General features: G+C 38.4%; 1 protein-coding gene across 1 annotated transcript in view; it reads left to right on the top strand.

Moving 5' to 3' along the window:
- The window catches only part of hcrtr2 (hypocretin (orexin) receptor 2), a 48,020-nt gene that overhangs the window by 20,685 nt on the left and 10,295 nt on the right, over positions 1-17,040 (top strand). The window contains exons 2-3 of the mRNA XM_015944538.3: positions 11,530-11,708; positions 16,583-16,826. Coding sequence (XP_015800024.3) covers positions 11,530-11,708; positions 16,583-16,826 — 423 coding nt within the window. The remainder of the gene's footprint in view (positions 1-11,529; positions 11,709-16,582; positions 16,827-17,040) is intronic.

The following is a 17,040-nucleotide window of genomic DNA, read 5'->3' as shown; positions in this document are numbered from 1 at the left end:
GAAGCGCACTAAGATTAAGGCATGAAGGCTGGACGTGGAAGACTAACCCCGGCTTTCCACAGGAGCCGTCAGCAGCACGTTACTGCAGCAGCACGTCTTGCTCGCGTAAGCTGCTGCTTGGCCCTTCCCACGAGACGCGAAGCAGCAGGGGAGCAGCTGTCACCGACAGAGCACGAAGTCACACGAGTGACTTCGTCAGTAAACACAACAACAAGCAGGAGAAAACTACAACATGGCTCCAAAATGTTTGTGTTTTATGTTCTGTCCGTTTTATAATCGCCAATACGGACCTGGAAAACAAAGGAGACCGCTAGCTAGGTGATAACTTCTCACGGGGCCGCACATTTAGTAACTTTTCTTAAAAGTAAAGCAACCAGAAGGCAGTACATTTCTTTATTCTAAAAATCTCGGGAGCTTCTCTCCATTTCCGCGTCCGATTTCCTGTCTTTCCTTCCCCAAAAATGTCGAACTTGACCCGTTTCAGAGGCGTCGCGTGTAGAAAATAGAACCGGCGCGTAAAGGCCGCGACATGCTGCTCCTGAGACGCGGCCGACTCGCGCTGCTGACGGCTCCAGTGGAAAATGTTCTGTTGACCACAGCGGTTCCCATCAGCAGCTATGACGTGCTGCTGCAGTAACGTGCTGCTGACGGCTCCGGTGGAAAGCAGGGGTAACAGCAGTGGCAGCTCGTTCATAGGGCCGCCCCACCAGTCTCACCAGAAGAAGAAGAAGATAGGAACTACAAAATAAATAAAAAAATACATGAAAATTAAACTAAACAGTCCATACACCATAAAGACTATAAGTGTTGTGTATAGTCTGCATATGCTGCTTGCTTAGTATGAGGATTACTGTAATTTGCTGGGTTCCTTATATAGGAAACTTTTTTCTGATTGGCTTAATGAACTGACCTGTATTGGAATGTTTACTATGTGAAGTGCCTTGAGACGAATCGTCATGATTTGGCGCTATATAAATACACTTGAATAGAATAAAAGTAAACAAAATTTTCATTTTACACTTTTACAACAACTGAATCATCTTGTGACGTATTTCCTGTTCCTTTTGGACGCAGCAATCTTTACCATAGACCTACGCTGTAACTGGCGCATGTTCGCTAGATCCACATTCAGTAAGTCTCAGCTCATCTCAGGATGTTCACCCCGAACCGGAAGCTCTCCACAGTTCACTGTTCTTTTATTTTTTAGCTCACAATTCTTTGTTCATTTTAGAGCAGCTGAGTACACCTCATGGGTTTATTTTTATTATGAAAACCTGAAATATTATGGAATAAAAAGACTTATAAACACTCTCCAGCAGGTAAAAAAGAAGCTTTTTCTACTATAACACAGATTATTATGACCATAATCCAGCAAAAGTAAGACTTAATTCACGCTTTTGACTTCATGAAATTAGTTTTGTTTGTTTTGCTGCCGAGATTTAACCTTGCGCTGCAAAATGAATTGTCGTGTGATTTGGAGTTTTCCAAACTCAGACTTGACATGGGGCGGGGCCACACATAGAGATCTAGCTGCTGCCAGATGAGTTTGCAAATGTTGGTGAATATTAAGCATAGTTTTGGAACAACTTTGCTGCTAGCTGTCTTGGATTCAAGTTGTGTGACGCATGAGAATGGTAATTTGGCGTCTCCTAGCGACAATATGTGGTTAGCGCATCTGAAAACAGCTCTGTTGCAGAAGTAAATTATTAGAATTATAAGAAATCAGACTATTTTTAATACATTCAAAATGTGAACACATTTCTAAAAAAACTTTTGTTTTTGACTAAAAATATGTTGAAATAATGATGAACGTATTACGTTTTGACACGTTTTGCTTAAACACGTTTGAGACTAATGTTTTAGTGAGTATTTTTATATACCTTTTCTGTTTGCTTGAGCTGTTTTGCTGTTGGTTTAAAAAATCAAGAATGTGACTCAAAATTACAAAATTTTCAACATTTATTATTTTTTCAAATAAAGCATCATTTCTTTTATTTATCTGCCCATAAACCATCATTTTGTGAGGAAGGAAATCGATAAGAAACATGCTAAAAGTACAAATTTATGAAAAAGCTACCTCGTACCCCCATATGCAGCTTCCCACAACAGGGCGTGCAAATCTCAGCAGCCAGGCTTTTTTTTGGCACACCTGTTGAAATGCACCCCACCAAAAAAACAAATAAAACATTCACCAGCCACCACTGACTAAGGGGCTGGTCTGAATACTCAGAAGTTGCAAGTGCAATATTCTGGCCACAGAACAGGCGGTGGGGGTCTGAGTGACACTACATTTACCCTGTAACGGGTCATTTTAACACATACTGGCTCAAGAAAATGATTTAAAAAAATGAAAACGTTGCATAGTATGGCTTTAAAAACATAATATGTATTGATGGTTTTGAGTTTAAAGAGCTGTAACGTTCCCCCGCTTGGTAGAATAGCCCGTGGTGGCTCACGCTGTCCTTCTCCATTATTCAAAAACAAACTGCCCTTCAGAAAAGTGGCTGACCCCAATTAGCGTCCCTTGAGCAGGACCTGCAGCTGCCTGCTGCTTTAATGCGTAATTGTTCACTTCTCCTTGTGTGTACTCAAACCTAAGAGAGGGGTTAAATACTCAGGTCAAATATCAGTGCGCCAAAATATAACTGGGGGAATAAACGATTGATTTTATCACCGCTGACGTAAAGTGGCGGCTCCTGGACCACATCCTTAGCCAGAATTAATGTCTGCTTGGGGCCCCTTCACGCTCAGTGAAGACCTTAATATGAGAGAATGTGGATCATCCTTATAGGATTCAGTTGAGATCTGTTTTCATACTAACCTTAAATAAAAGCAGATATTTTACTATTTATAGGGTGGGAATGTACTTGCCTTTTAACCCTGTGTTGACGCAGGAAGCAGGCTGTGTCTTGTTCACTAAATCTCTGCTGCGTCGCACGCAGTACTGGAGGATTCCACTAGGGGTAACAGTGCAGAACTCAGCGGATAGAGAGCTGGATGAGTAGGGTAGAAACAAACAAACATGGCGACAGTAGATGAGATCCGCAACTGGTTGATTTGCACTGAGACGTGTTTAACACTTGTTCTCAATAAGTTAAGCAGGCATGCTGTAGCTCAGGAGGTAGAGCAGGTTGACCCAACTACCCCTGACTGCATCCCGGAGATCGGGGCGGGGCTAAATGTGGGCGGGGTCAAACGTTTAGAGGTGGGCGGAGACAACTATTTGACTCCTGCATCCTGCCCCTCTCAATGGAACCAGGAAACCGCTATGCTATGTGTGTGTGCAATGCTGTGACAGGTGTCGGGACAGAGGGAAGTAGCTGCCAAAATGGAGGTAAGCTAGGATTTTTCTTTCTCTGTTTTAACAATATCGAGGACCAATGTTGGGCGAACGTTTTATAAACTTGGAAATTAAAGTTTTTTTTTCCCATTATGAGTTTTAGATGATACATATAGCCTATTTTACTCATGCGGGGCGACTTACTTTTGAGGAGAAATGTTTACAGGGTTCCCACGGAGTCTTAAAAGCATTGAATTTATGAATTTGAAAGTAATACCTTTAAAAGACTGGAGAAACCCTTCAATTTTGGCATCTGGGTCTTAAAATTTGTGTTGGATGTAAGTTTTCTGTACTGCATTTTTCTTCTGAAGTTCATCAAAATATTCCAAACAAGTGATGACACCAAGAGAAGCACTATTTTTAGACATTTATTTCAATTTTTTGTCTTTACTGTTTGCACTGTTGCTTTTATACAATAGAAATACTGCAAGAAATTAGGGTAATAAAATTAGCAATAATAAAAAAATTTCTTAAAATTAAACTAAAATATAGGCAACAAAAATTATTAAGGTTCTAATGTCCAACCAGATCGGTTATATTTTTAACCATTTGTTTAAAAATATAACCGATCTTCTACCAAGTGCCCACCCAGTGTTTTGTCAAAATATATTGGTAAAGTTGTATAGATAAATAAATGAAATTAGTTCAATAATTTTATTTTATTTATTTACTTTTTTGCTGATAGTGCCGTGAAATAGTTATTAATTTTCCATATGGCTTTAGAAAGATCTTAAACAGACTTAAATTTAAGTTGAAGAAACCTGTAGGAACACTTTTATAGCTTTGGGGAGATATGTTGTGTGGTCATGATTACTTTTTGGTGGAAAATATATTTAACAGGGGGAAATATGTTAGTTTTTTAAGCTTTTTATGTTCGTATCTGAGTTCTACACCTGATGGGCTTTATTATTATGGTTAGAGTGCTAATCTGATATGTGTAATTATATAAATGTTTTGCTCAGTCAAGTGTCAACAGAATAACATGAATGTTTTCATAGTGAATGAATGTTGTCATTGTATCACCAAGGTCTGAGGAAGACAGAGTGCAGGCACGAAAAAGACGGAGAGAGGAAAGAGTAAAACAGGTGAGAGACAATTTGATTAATTCTTGTAGTTTAACTGTTGCTTGCAGACTGAAGCATAATTCCTTCACTTATTTCAGGGCCTGGAAGTGGTACCTCCTAAGAAGTCCTGCCATACTGAATGAGTCTGTGCAGCATCAGGTATTGTTCAAACAAGTATTATTGTACACAACCCCCTAGGTTGTCGAAATGGGATGTGGGAAGATTCAAGATTCAACCTTTTGTCATATGCACAGCTAGAAAAACACGCTTTCTGCACAATGAAATTCTTACTTTGCCAAGATTAGAAAATTAAGACCGTTCCAGACAGAGCACTTTTTTTTTCCAAAGCAAGTTTTTCAGTCATTTCTCTATTTTCATTAAACCAGAATACTAAGCAACTGATCTTTTTTACAACTTGCATCGTTATGCTTTTTATGAACCACAATCTTTTTCCTTTCTAGCAGAGGCTGAGAACTTGCTGGAACTGGACTTTTCTTGTGTCATTGTTTCTTCTCCAACCTCTATTTTAATTAGAGGTGTCAAATAATTCCATTACTTGCAATTATTTTTTTACAGCCATGATTAACGTGTTATATATTTTAATTATGTTTATCATTTTTAATCTACTGCTTCTTTATGGGACTTTTAAATAAACCAATTTCTTTTCCTGTTCTTGAAGGGTTCATGTAAACTCATAAGTTGAATGGTTGACGTTACAGTGACAAGACCGGTGAGAGATTAGCTGCAGCAGTGTTCATTTCAGCGACCTTGTTATCTTTACTCTGTTTTTTTCACCCTTCTTGCAACTTTTTCCAAAGTTATTGTTACCATTTGGATGTAATGGGTGTGTCACTGAACATCAAGGCTGCTGACAGCTTCTCTCCTGTATCAGACGCACCTCCGTGCTGCAGTTTGGAAAGACCACAGCATCAGCTGTTTGGCTAGCTGTTAGCATTGAAAATAAGGCTTATATTATGTACAGTTATTAGATTAAATTGAAAGATTAGATTACTTTCAGATCATACATAATTAATGTAAAATATGTTTTTAATCTCTTGACAGCAGTAATTTTAATATTGTCTTTATTTTTGATTAGGAGAATTCTCTGCTTGAGGACACCTTTGAGGCAGCAAGGTGGTGTACCACAAGGTCCTTCAAAGGAAGCCTTTCCCTTCCCCAGGTCATCACCATGGACAGGGAAGCTTGCCGGAGGGCAGTGGAGAGGTTATGCTTCTGTGATGGCCTGGATGAAGAGGAGATGAACGATTGCAGGGAACCGTTCCTGTTCATGTTTAGTTTTCAGTCAGACTATGAGGAGTTCTGCAGAGAAATTGAGGAAAAAAGGAAGATGAAGGTGTTTTCTGGTTTTGAAATGCCATAGTACAGCGGTGTCACAGTTTTTGCATTCTTTTTCCTCCTCACATTGTTTTTTTGGAGGTTCTCTTGTTTTTTGTGTGCTTTTTGGTTCATTTGTTTGTACTTTTTTTTATTCCTGTGTTGGCTGTTGTTTGCTATATTAAATTTACCTTTTTTGAAAAATTTAGTCTGCATTCTTGGGTGTCTCACACAATGTCTCACCACCCCGCCTCAAACCCTGGCATGTTTTAAGAAGTATCAGCACAATTTAAGTTTCTGTTCCTCTTAATGTAGCTGATATAACTGAGTGTACAACAAATTTACCCGTGTCTGTCTATACTGTTTTACACTCACTTGGGAAATGACTATTAAAATAAAGGCAGCATTGATAAAATTAACTATTAAAATGGTTTTGACAGGTTCAAAGAATAGTCTTATAAATGCTTGAACCTTTTATAGAGGTACCAAAAGTATAGCTAAAAGACACAAATACCTATGTGCTATAAATACACATACCATACAAAAGTAGAAAAAAGAATAAAAATATCAGAACAGATTGGATCAAAAATGGCGCCTGTAATTATCTGCTCTTTAAAATTATCATGATATCCAGCAAACAAGTCATTTGATTACCATTGTTATGCTTTACATGGGTTTTGTGGGTTTTTAGGGCTTTCTAATCCTTAGAAAGGGGCTACTCGCAGTTTCCTGGTTCCATTGAGAGAGGGGCAGGAGTCAAATAGTTGTCTCCACCCACCTCTAAACGTTTAACCCCGCCCACATTTAGCCCCGCCCCGATCTCCGGGATGCAGCCAGGGGATACTCGGTTGACCAGTAATCTGAAGGTTGTAGACTTGATCCCAGCTCCCTCCAGAGAATGCTGCTGTTGTAATTGGGCAAGACGCTTAACCGGCGGTGCCAGTGTTCGATAGCTTTGCTTCCGTCCGTACCCCCAGGGAAGCTGTGGCTACATTATTGCTCATCACCATCAGTGTATGAATTTGTATGTGGATGGATAAATGACTGATTAAAACTTTACACAAAAAGATGTATGTCTGATCCTAATTAGTTTAAAAAGCAACCCAACGAACAGAATCGGTTTAGTTTTTATGAAACAAATGTTCATTTTAAACACTTGTGCTGTTTTATTCCCTCTCAATGCCTCAAGAGACACTTTGAAATGTCAGATTTCTTTTGAAGTGGCTTCTCAAACAGATCGGCGTCAGTTCCTGTAATCTCAGTGTGAACGCAGCAGCACTGGGAGTCGTCTTTAACAGAAAAAAACATGTATCCATATTACAGCTTAGACTAACTGTTGACACAAAACAGATCAAACGTGGATAAATGTGGAGTCATTCCTTCAGAAAAGAAAATAATTTTTCTTTTAGGAATTTTGTATTTTAACGTTGTTTTGATGATATGATCAAAGCAACTCGTTTAGGATTCTCTGCATGTCTGCTGTCTCTTATGTTCACCATAACTTATGGCTCTTGTGTTTACCGGTCTTCAAATATATGAAAATGTTAACACCTTTTTATGCATCTGAATTGGCCAGCAGTCAGTCAGAGTAATAGCATCTCTAGAGGAAAACATAGACTGAGGAGCAAACTGTAGTGTTTGTGAAGCAGGCGAGATTCTGACACTGACATGCTGATACAAGTCGTGCAGGTTATGATCTGAGGTAAGGTTAAAGCTCAAGCAAAAGCAATAATATTAAAATCAAAAATGTTTCTCGTAGTTTAAGTCAGTTGCATCATTTTTCATGGCTGTAGTCTTATCTTTGAGAACATTTTGCTATACTCACTTATTCCAATCTCATACCTCTAACATGAATGCAGCCACACAAGATGAAAGACCTTAGTGCCAATTCGGGGTTTGATTTTCTCCTGGTAGCATCTTAACATGCCTACAGGAAAAAGATGGAAAGTTAAGTACTGACCTTCAAAATGATGGATAACAGAGTTATCTCCCAAGTCGCAGCTTAAGATTACCATACATAATAACCAATCAAAGTGAAGAGAAATTAGCTGGCGTTTGCATCAGCTGAGTCTCAAAGGTCCACCTATCTCAACAGCTAGGTCTCATTCTGTGTCTTCGCATTTCATGCATCTCATTATTCAATTGCTTTGGTTTTGGTTTGATGACTGAATCAAACCTTCATAGAGACAATGCAAATCCAAAGCATCTATCAGACATGCTTGGATACAGGAAGTAAACAACTTAATTAAGATTTTGGCATCTGCCTGATAGATCCCGGTGGCTGCCTGGTGGGGTCTGGGTCCCTGGGGCTCTGCTGGGTCCCCAGCGGGGGTGGTCGCCCCTGGGTCCCGGGTCGCTGGGTCCCGGGCTCGGCCGGCTAGGGGGTGGGAGGCTGCGGGCGGGCCTGTGGGCTTGCCGCTGATATCTCCAGGGACTCTGCCGGCTGCTGGTTGTGGCCCCCCGGGGCGATCCTCTGTGCCTCTCGAGGGGGGTGGGGGCCTTCCTGGTTGCAGTCTCCTTGGGGTTCCTGCGTTCTGGGGCAGCGCCTGGATCTCTGGGACTTGGAGCTCCCCCCGTCTCCTGCGCATCTTTGGGGGGCGGATCTGTGGTCCCTCACACTCTCTGTTGGGCGCTCCTATAGAAAAACCTTAAATAAACAAGCGCGTGTACACACACAGGTGCTCACATGGTGCTCTCAAAAGTATGGGCTTGGGCACGTTAAACACAGGTCTTAAGACTATGGTGGGCACTTAATGCGTTGTGATTTATTATCGTGATTCTTCAGTTAAGCAATGTTGATTATATATATATTTTTTTCTTTTCATCAAGTTGACGCAGTGATAGGTAGATCTTGTTGTATTGTTGTTGTGTCCCTTTTTTTGTGTCCCTTTGTTTTTTTTTGTCTTTTTTTCTGCAGGTCTGGAAGCAGACTCTTGTTCATTTTTGTTTATTTTTGTGGAAACCCCCCCCCCCCCCCCCTCTCTCTCTCTCTCCCCACCTTTTCTTTTCCTTTCTCTTTCACCTCTGTCTCCGTGTCTGGTCGGAATTACAAAGCATTCAACAACAATAACATTTTAAGTATCAGGCGTGACATTAAAAGCAAACGCTTTGATAGAAAAAAAAAAAAGGAAGTAAACAACTTTCACCCTTCCCATGTATTTAACCAATGGTCTAAGTGCAGTGTGTGCATTTTAATACATTTTAATAAAGCCAGATGTGCTTAATGCCCTAAGGAATGAATTGTACTCCATCAAAACACCTTTGATGTAAATATTTTTTTAAATTGCCATGTCAAAGACGTGATGACTTGCAGTCAAATTGGACCAAATACTTATGAGAGACATTTCAGCTGGCGTAGTATTATTTATGATCACAATTACGATGTAAAATTAATGTAATCATATCACTTGGCCTTTCCAAGCAACAGGACTAATACTGTGTCTAGTTTCTGCAATAAAAAAGTGTGTTTGGTAAATAAATGCTCTCTAACCCCTACTTCACACTGGAGGCATCAGCAAAACGGTTTACTCACGAGCTTTGCTGCAAGCCAGTACACACCAGGAGAATCTCTTTAATCCTAATCTTTGCCATTTCTCTCGCTGGACTTGCGAGATCACAAAATCCCTCGAGACTTCAAAGATGACGGTTTGATTATCATCCGCCATTAAACCAGCAAGAAGGAATGCACGTTTTATATCGCTTCTGGGACGCGCCTGAAAATTTCAGCCGTTTGAAACACCCCCATAGACTATATTGGATTCTGTTTGAAGCAGTGATGTTCTGCAGCCATTCTACGCCGCTGATGCTTCTAGTGTGAATGAAGTAGGGGTAAGAAATGAAATGTTGAATTTTCCTGATTATGTTGTGTCAACTGGGTCCGCTAAGCCAAATCAACATGAAGACTAATATACATTGTTGTACATAGTTATGTTAAAAGTACATTTATTTTACCATTTACATTCATTCATTACTACAGTGTATTTTTGCCTACAGACTTTGGTAAATCTATCCAGTAACAAATAAATTGCAGGAGTTTTCTTTCTAAGTTAAAAATGTGTCCAACTTCAACTTTTTGCTACCCTTTTCTTTGTCACACACATTCAACACACACACATCATCCTCCTATGCTCAGCTGGCTGCCAGTAATTTGCAATCTGAATAGAACCTTTACCTCCATCTGTCACATTTTGCTCCATTTACACACTACGCCGAATTCAACTCAACAGCTGTGCACAGTTCCAGGTCATACTGGGTGATCTGAAGGGGTCCTGCCTTTTTTGTGCTTTTGGAAACTTCAGCAAACCTTGCTGGGCACAAAGTCAGCATGCAGCAGCAAAAATTTGAGGTGCAGCTTGTTTACTCAGAAGACAACTGAAGCAAAAATAGAGAATGGCAAACTGAAACGAACAATGGAAGTAGGAATTTTGGGTTGTTTCAGATAAGATGCACTGATCTTAAAAATATGTGTGTATATATATATATATATATATATATATATATATATATATATATATATATATATATATATATATATATACATATATATATATATATATATATACATATATATACATATATATACATATATATTGTGCAGGCTGCAAAAGCATGAATGCTTGGTTGTCAAAAGCATACTTCTATACCAACTCCTGCTTTGATGCTCAAAAATATTTCCCATCAGCTCCTGTTTAACAACATGCTCGTTTTTTGATAGATGGAAAACATTAAAGTATGTCTTATTGCATTGCATGAGACTGAACAGGAAAAGGAAAAGCATCTTGCTTGTTATTCTCTTTGTTAGGATAAATCCAAACCCTTTCAACAGTATGTCTTATTTAATCACAGCACTGTGCGGACGTTTTAAAAGATTCATCTCTTTTTTAAATACATTTTGTTTCTAAAGTTGTATTTTCTTGTTTTCTTTTGTAGAGGCTTTGAGCTAGCCTGGCAAACCATCCTATAAATTTGAATATATAGTTGGCAAAGACCCGAAGAGAAAGTACAGACGAAGGACAGAATTTACAGGTGTCTTTCAAACTGTCTACCTGTGCTATCGGACAATGAACAACGTGACATCCTCACCACTAAGAATGTCGGTCAACGGGGCAGTCCACCATACACTGGTGAAGAATACCTGGATACGTCATTTTTCTAAATAAAGGAGCTGCCTTTAAAAATTCAATAAAAGCCCAAGTCTAAATAGTGCAAAGTAGATGCCAAAGCCATTTCATTCAATTCTGTTTATTTATATAGCGCCAAATCACAACAAGAGTCGTCTCAAGGCACGTCACAACTACAGAGATAACTCTGGATAACCTAGCTTTTTAGATGGAGGCATGTTGGAGGCAGGGCAAGGGAGAGCCATCTTTACCGACTGTATTCTCCACCTCCCTCTACTCCCCCACTTGTCCAGATCTGGGCTAACATCAGATTTTAACCATAGGCCCTATCAAATAAAATGTTATAAGCCTATCTTAAAGTAGACAAGGCGTCTGCCTCACAGACTAAAGCTGGGAGCTGGTTCCACAAGAGAGGAGCCTGATAGCTAAAAGATCTGCCTCCCATCCTGTTTTTAGATATTCTAGGAACCACCAGTAAACCTGTAGTCTGAGAGTGCAGTGCTCTGTTAGGAGCATATGGAACAACCAAATCACTGATGTATGATACCCGCGAAGATTACACTTTAATCCTAACCTGCATGCCATTTTCACATTAATACCTTGCATTAGATCTACTGTTCCTAGAAAAATGAGCTTTTCCGTACCATGTTTGCTCATTTGTCTCTCTCAGTTTGTTTTGCAGTGTGGAAAAATCGACACATGCGAACGGTGACCAACTACTTCATTGTGAATCTTTCTCTGGCTGATGTGTTGGTCACCATCATCTGCCTGCCTGCAAGCCTTGTGGTTGACATCACAGAGACGTGGTTCTTTGGAGACACGCTTTGCAAAATTGTTCCTTATCTTCAGGTAACAAAGCAGATGTGAAAATTACCGCCTGTTTGCGGCTTGTATCTTGATTTCTCTTCTCTGTTTACAGTACAGAAAATAAAATATTATTTATATATAAGCTGCAAACTTTTTTTAATCTTCATAGAAAAATCCTATTTATTGAGGAAGAAAGTTGGATTACAAAGATTAAAGCAGCATCCATCCATTGTCTGAACCCGCTTTGTCCACGTAGGGTCACCGGAGCGGGGGGGTGGGGGGGTGGGGGGTGTCTGGTGCTGATCTCCAGCGGTCAATGGGCAGATGAGGTACACCCTGGACAGCCAGCCAGTCAATTGCAGGATTAAAGCAGCATAGTGTAAAACAGATGCAAACCAAGCCAATATATTTACAAGTGCAAATGTACACAAATGTTTACCCCAAAATATAGAACAATAAAATATAGAAATGTATCACAACATTTGAAACATGTTTCATTCCAGACATTTAAGATTCTCAGAGTATATATGACAAAATATATATATTATTATTAATAATAATAATAATAATAGCTATAATTATAATTATTGTTATTATAATTATTATTATTATTATTATTATTATTGTTGTTGTTATATATTCATAAAAATACTGTGTCTAAAAAACAAGAAAACTATATATACATATATATATATATTTTGCAACCCAAGATAAAATTACACAATCTTCGTGGCATCAAATTCCATTCACTCTAAAAGGTCATCAAGCCATGTTTATTCTACATATACTTCAGTTATTCATAATCTCACTATATATACTGCTCTTATCATATTTTTTTCCTGGTGTTTTTCTTTTACCTAAAAAATTATCTCAGCTCAGATGGCAAATGATTTTTAGTGACATTTAGATACGCTTCCCATACTTTGCTGCCCTTTCATTTTACAAATTGGTGACACCTTGAAAGTGTTCATGACAGGGCCATAAAGTTCTCTCATAATAATACACTAATAATATTTTCTTCTTTTACAGAGTGCCACAAAATAGTTTCACCCATCAAAACTATGGATACAGACAGATATATTTTTTAACATTTAAGTGTTCCTTTTATTATATCATATATATTTTAATGTTAGAAAAAATAAAGAAATTCAAAGAACATAGCTCTTTTATTATTTATTCATCCATTTTTTCCTATTGATTTAAATGTTTTTGCTATCCTTGTTAATTGGAACTTCAAATTCAATTCAATTCAAAGATACTTTATTAATCCCAGAGGGAAATTAGAGAAAGCACATTGAGTTGCCTCTGTGTGTAAATGGGCTATACAAATAAAGCTGCCTTGCCTTTATAGCATGAATAAACACGCAGCGAACAAAATGTCTTGTTATGAAAATGCAGCCAGATAAAAATTTGTAAATATTATAATAAGTTCTGTTCTAGAAACTAAATGTTTTCAGGCAGTTGTTTTGTTATTTGTGAAGCCAGTGCAATAAAAAAATAAATAAACTACATTTAAAAAAGAAGTTTGAAGAACACCAAACTGAGGACAGTAACATTTTTATTGCCTCTTTTCTGAAAAATAAAATAAAATAAAATAAATTATAGCTTCCAGAAAAAAAAATAATTTCAAGCACACAAACGATTCTCAAGACTTTTTGCAAATATTTCATAGGTTGAGGCAACAAACTGCAACGAATGCAGCAGATTGCACCATCATGCACAGAAAGACACAAAACGTTCTTTAAATTCATTTCAAAGTGTTTTTCTCTTAATGTTAAAAATATATATCTGTATCTCTAGTTTTGATGGGTGAAACTATTTTGTGACACTCTGTAAAAGAAGAACATATTATTTGTGTATTATTATGAGAGAACTTTATGGCCCTGTCATAAACAATTTCAAAGGTGTCACCGATTTGTAAAATGAAAGGGCAGCAAAGTATGGGAAGCGTATCTAAATGTCACTAAAAATCATTTGCCATTTGAGTTGAGATTATTGTTTAGGTAGAAGAAAAACACCAGGAAAAATATGATAAGAGCAGTATAGTGAGATTATGAATAATTGAAGTGTATGTAGAATAAACATGGCCTGATGACCTTTAGAATGAATGTAATTTGATGCTACAAAGATTTGGTTGCAATGAAAAAATTGCATTTTCTTGTTTTTTATACCAATTTTATTTTAAATAATAATAACAATAATAATTATAATTATTATTATTATTATTATTATTATTGTCATTGTTATTATTATATATTTATTCGAAAAAATTGTATCTAAAATATCTTTTAGATATCTTTTTTATTGTATCTTATAATAAGTTCTGTTCTAGAAACTAAATGTTTTCAGGCAGTTGTTTTGTCATTTGTGAAGCCAGTGCAATAAAAAAAATAAACTCAATTTTAAGAAGAAGTTTGAAGGTCACCAAACTGAAGACAATAACATTTTTATTGCCTCTTTTCTGAAAATAAATAAATAAATAAAAATTATAGCTGCCAGAAAAATACATTTCAAGCAGACAAACGATTATAAAGACATTTAGCGAATATTTCACAGGTTGATGCAAAAAACTGCAACAAATGCAGCAGATTGCTGTCATGTTCTGCGTCCTGCGCCCCCCTCTTGTGCCTCCTTGTGTTCCCCAGCCCACTCCAGGTGTTCCCCTTAGGTGTTCTCCTTAGGTTTCTGTGCCCCTTTAGGTCTCCAGCTCCCTCCAGGTTTCCCTCAGGTTCCCCCTTAGTGATTTCAGATTTAGTTATCCCACCCCGTTAGTGTTTTTCTTCTGGTGTCTAGTTTTCAGGTTTAGGAGTTCACTTATCTTTAGTTCTCTGTAGATTAATTTTACCTAGTCAGTTTTCCCCACTTAGTTAATTAGTCTCACCTGATACCTTCTGGTCTCACTCCCCACACACCTGTCACCTGTTTTCCTGATTGTTTCCCTCTGTGTATATAACCCTGTCTGTGTCCCAGGGTGTTGTCGGTCCATTGTTTGTGTCAGCGTTGTCTCGTTTCCCTCTCCTGGTCTCTATAGGTATTTGGATGTCTCTAGGTTTTGCTCTTCAAAGGAGCTCTTCGTCTCTTGGTCTCTAGGTTTGCGCATTAGGATTTTTGGATTTAGGTTTTTGGCTACCTGCCCTTTTGGATTTTACTTTTGGGCAATTATTCCTAATAAAGGATTTTTAAGTTTTTCTACTACTCCTGCCTTGTGTCATCCTGGTTCTGCATCTTGGGTCCTAACCTCCTCATGGCTTACATCATGGCAATTGCACCATCAGGCACAGAAAGACACAAAACGTTCTTCATTTCAAAGTGGTCTCTGTAGACCAGCGTCTGCTGGTCTCTTTTAATGCGTTTAATGACAAAATAACCAATTTTTCATGAATTCAATATAAAACCTTTGAGTTTTTAAATATATTGATCCATTAATCTTTGGTGAGCATGAATTAATTACAGAATGCTGTCATTTCACCTGCATGATAAAGCTATTGCAGCTAATATTTTTATTATTATTATAATTATTATGTATATTACATCATAAAAGCACCTTTTTGTTATCATCATGACTTTATATAGCCTCTTTCAAAGTAACTGTCAGACAGTATACAGACTATGTGATGGTTTAGTGTCCTTCTGCCTTTGATCTACTACTACTACTACTACTACTACTACTACTAGTAATAATAATAATGATGACCCTTTGAGACTAGCCAGTAACAGTGACTTAGTATGCATCTGGCATCCTACTGCTGAACATTTAATTCAAGTGAGCCGAGCTGAACGTTTATTTCCCCCTGCAGGAAAGGAACAAAGATTTTAAACTTCCACATGAAATTAGCATGACTACTCTGAACAGGATGTAGTCATTGAAATTCAGCAACAGACATCCTTCTGGGCCATTTTCCCCGAGTGTTTTGTACATCCAGGCAAGTATGCAATTTAGACAGTGGTGAGTGTCGGATGCTGCGATGGACTGACTCTCTGTACAGGGTGTACCCCGCCTAATTGCCCGTTGACTGCTGGAGATAGGCACTAGCCCCCCCACCCCGTGACCCTATGTGGACAAAGCAGGTTCAGAAGATGGATGGATGGATGGATGGATGGTGCGTGTCGGATGTCCTCCATCAGGAGGACAGGGAAGGAGAGGACTAGTGATCTCAACATTCCCTGCTCTGCACTCAGGCTTTGTTATATATAAAATTACAATGATCTAAAATATAATTTGGATTGGTAGTATTTTTGCTGTAAATATCAAGAGTTAATTTGCAAAAAACATATAGGCTATCTTTGTTTTATCAGTTTTAAAAAAAAGCATCATTTAATTTTTTTACAACATCATCAGGTTCCAGGAAAACATTTCAGACATCGAACGTCAGACATCAGAGTGTAGAGGGAAAAGCATCAGACTTCAATCAAAACCCACTTGACTTCTGAATAAACAGCGTCAGAATAAAGTCTCAGGAAAAACTGTCAGATGAAATAGGAATGGCATCCAGGAAGCTTTTTTGTGAGTCGTTTTTTATCGTTGCATCTGTTGCAAACATTTCCCAGAAGTCAGTGGAAATGTGTTTTTGTGAAGTTGTTTTGTCTGAGAACATTTTTCATGAGACCATTATTCTAACACCATTAGTGAGAAGTCTGATAGATGTCTGACTGAAATCTGTGGCTTTTTTTCTCTGAGGCCATCTGATGTCTGACAATGTCACAGAACCGTTTCCACTATTGGAACTTATTGTTTTACTGGAACTTAGCAGCATGCTGCTGTCTACAGATATGCAGACTTTCTTTTTAAATGTTAAAGCTTTGATTAGATAGAACCCTAAAGTTCACCTGCCTATGAGAGGTCTGCATCGTACAACAGAACAGTCAGGTAAACGAGCAGTTTGACCAACTAGTTTCCTTCTCCTATTCTCCTACAGACCATCTCTGTTTCAGTATCAGTCCTAACGCTGAGTTGCATCGCCCAGGACCGTTGGTATGCTATCTGTCATCCGCTTATGTTCAAGAGCACGGCCAAGAGGGCTCGCAAGAGTATTGTTGCCATCTGGGTTGTGTCGTGCATCATCATGATTCCTCAGGCCATTGTGATGGAGTGCAGCAGCCTGCTGCCTGAACTCACGAACAAGACCCGGCTCTTCACAGTGTGTGACGAACACTGGGGAGGTGAGCTTACACAAATCTCGCCCTGATCATTTGAAAGTGTTTTGTTAGCTCTCTCGCGTTCTGCCAGAAGCACAGGTCGACCCAAGGAACGAAACAGTTTCATGAATTAGGAGCATCTGCTGTTTCATGTTTGATTCATTTTAAATTGTCATTCAAACTGAGTCAAAACTGGCTAAACTAAAGTGAGAATGAATTAATTCATCTACATATGCAT

Source organism: Nothobranchius furzeri, chromosome 12 (genome assembly GCF_043380555.1).
Source record: "Nothobranchius furzeri strain GRZ-AD chromosome 12, NfurGRZ-RIMD1, whole genome shotgun sequence".
In the NCBI taxonomy this organism is placed as follows: Eukaryota; Metazoa; Chordata; class Actinopteri; order Cyprinodontiformes; family Nothobranchiidae; genus Nothobranchius; species Nothobranchius furzeri.
Note: the sequence above shows the minus strand (reverse complement) of the source record. Positions and strands in the feature narration are given on the sequence as shown.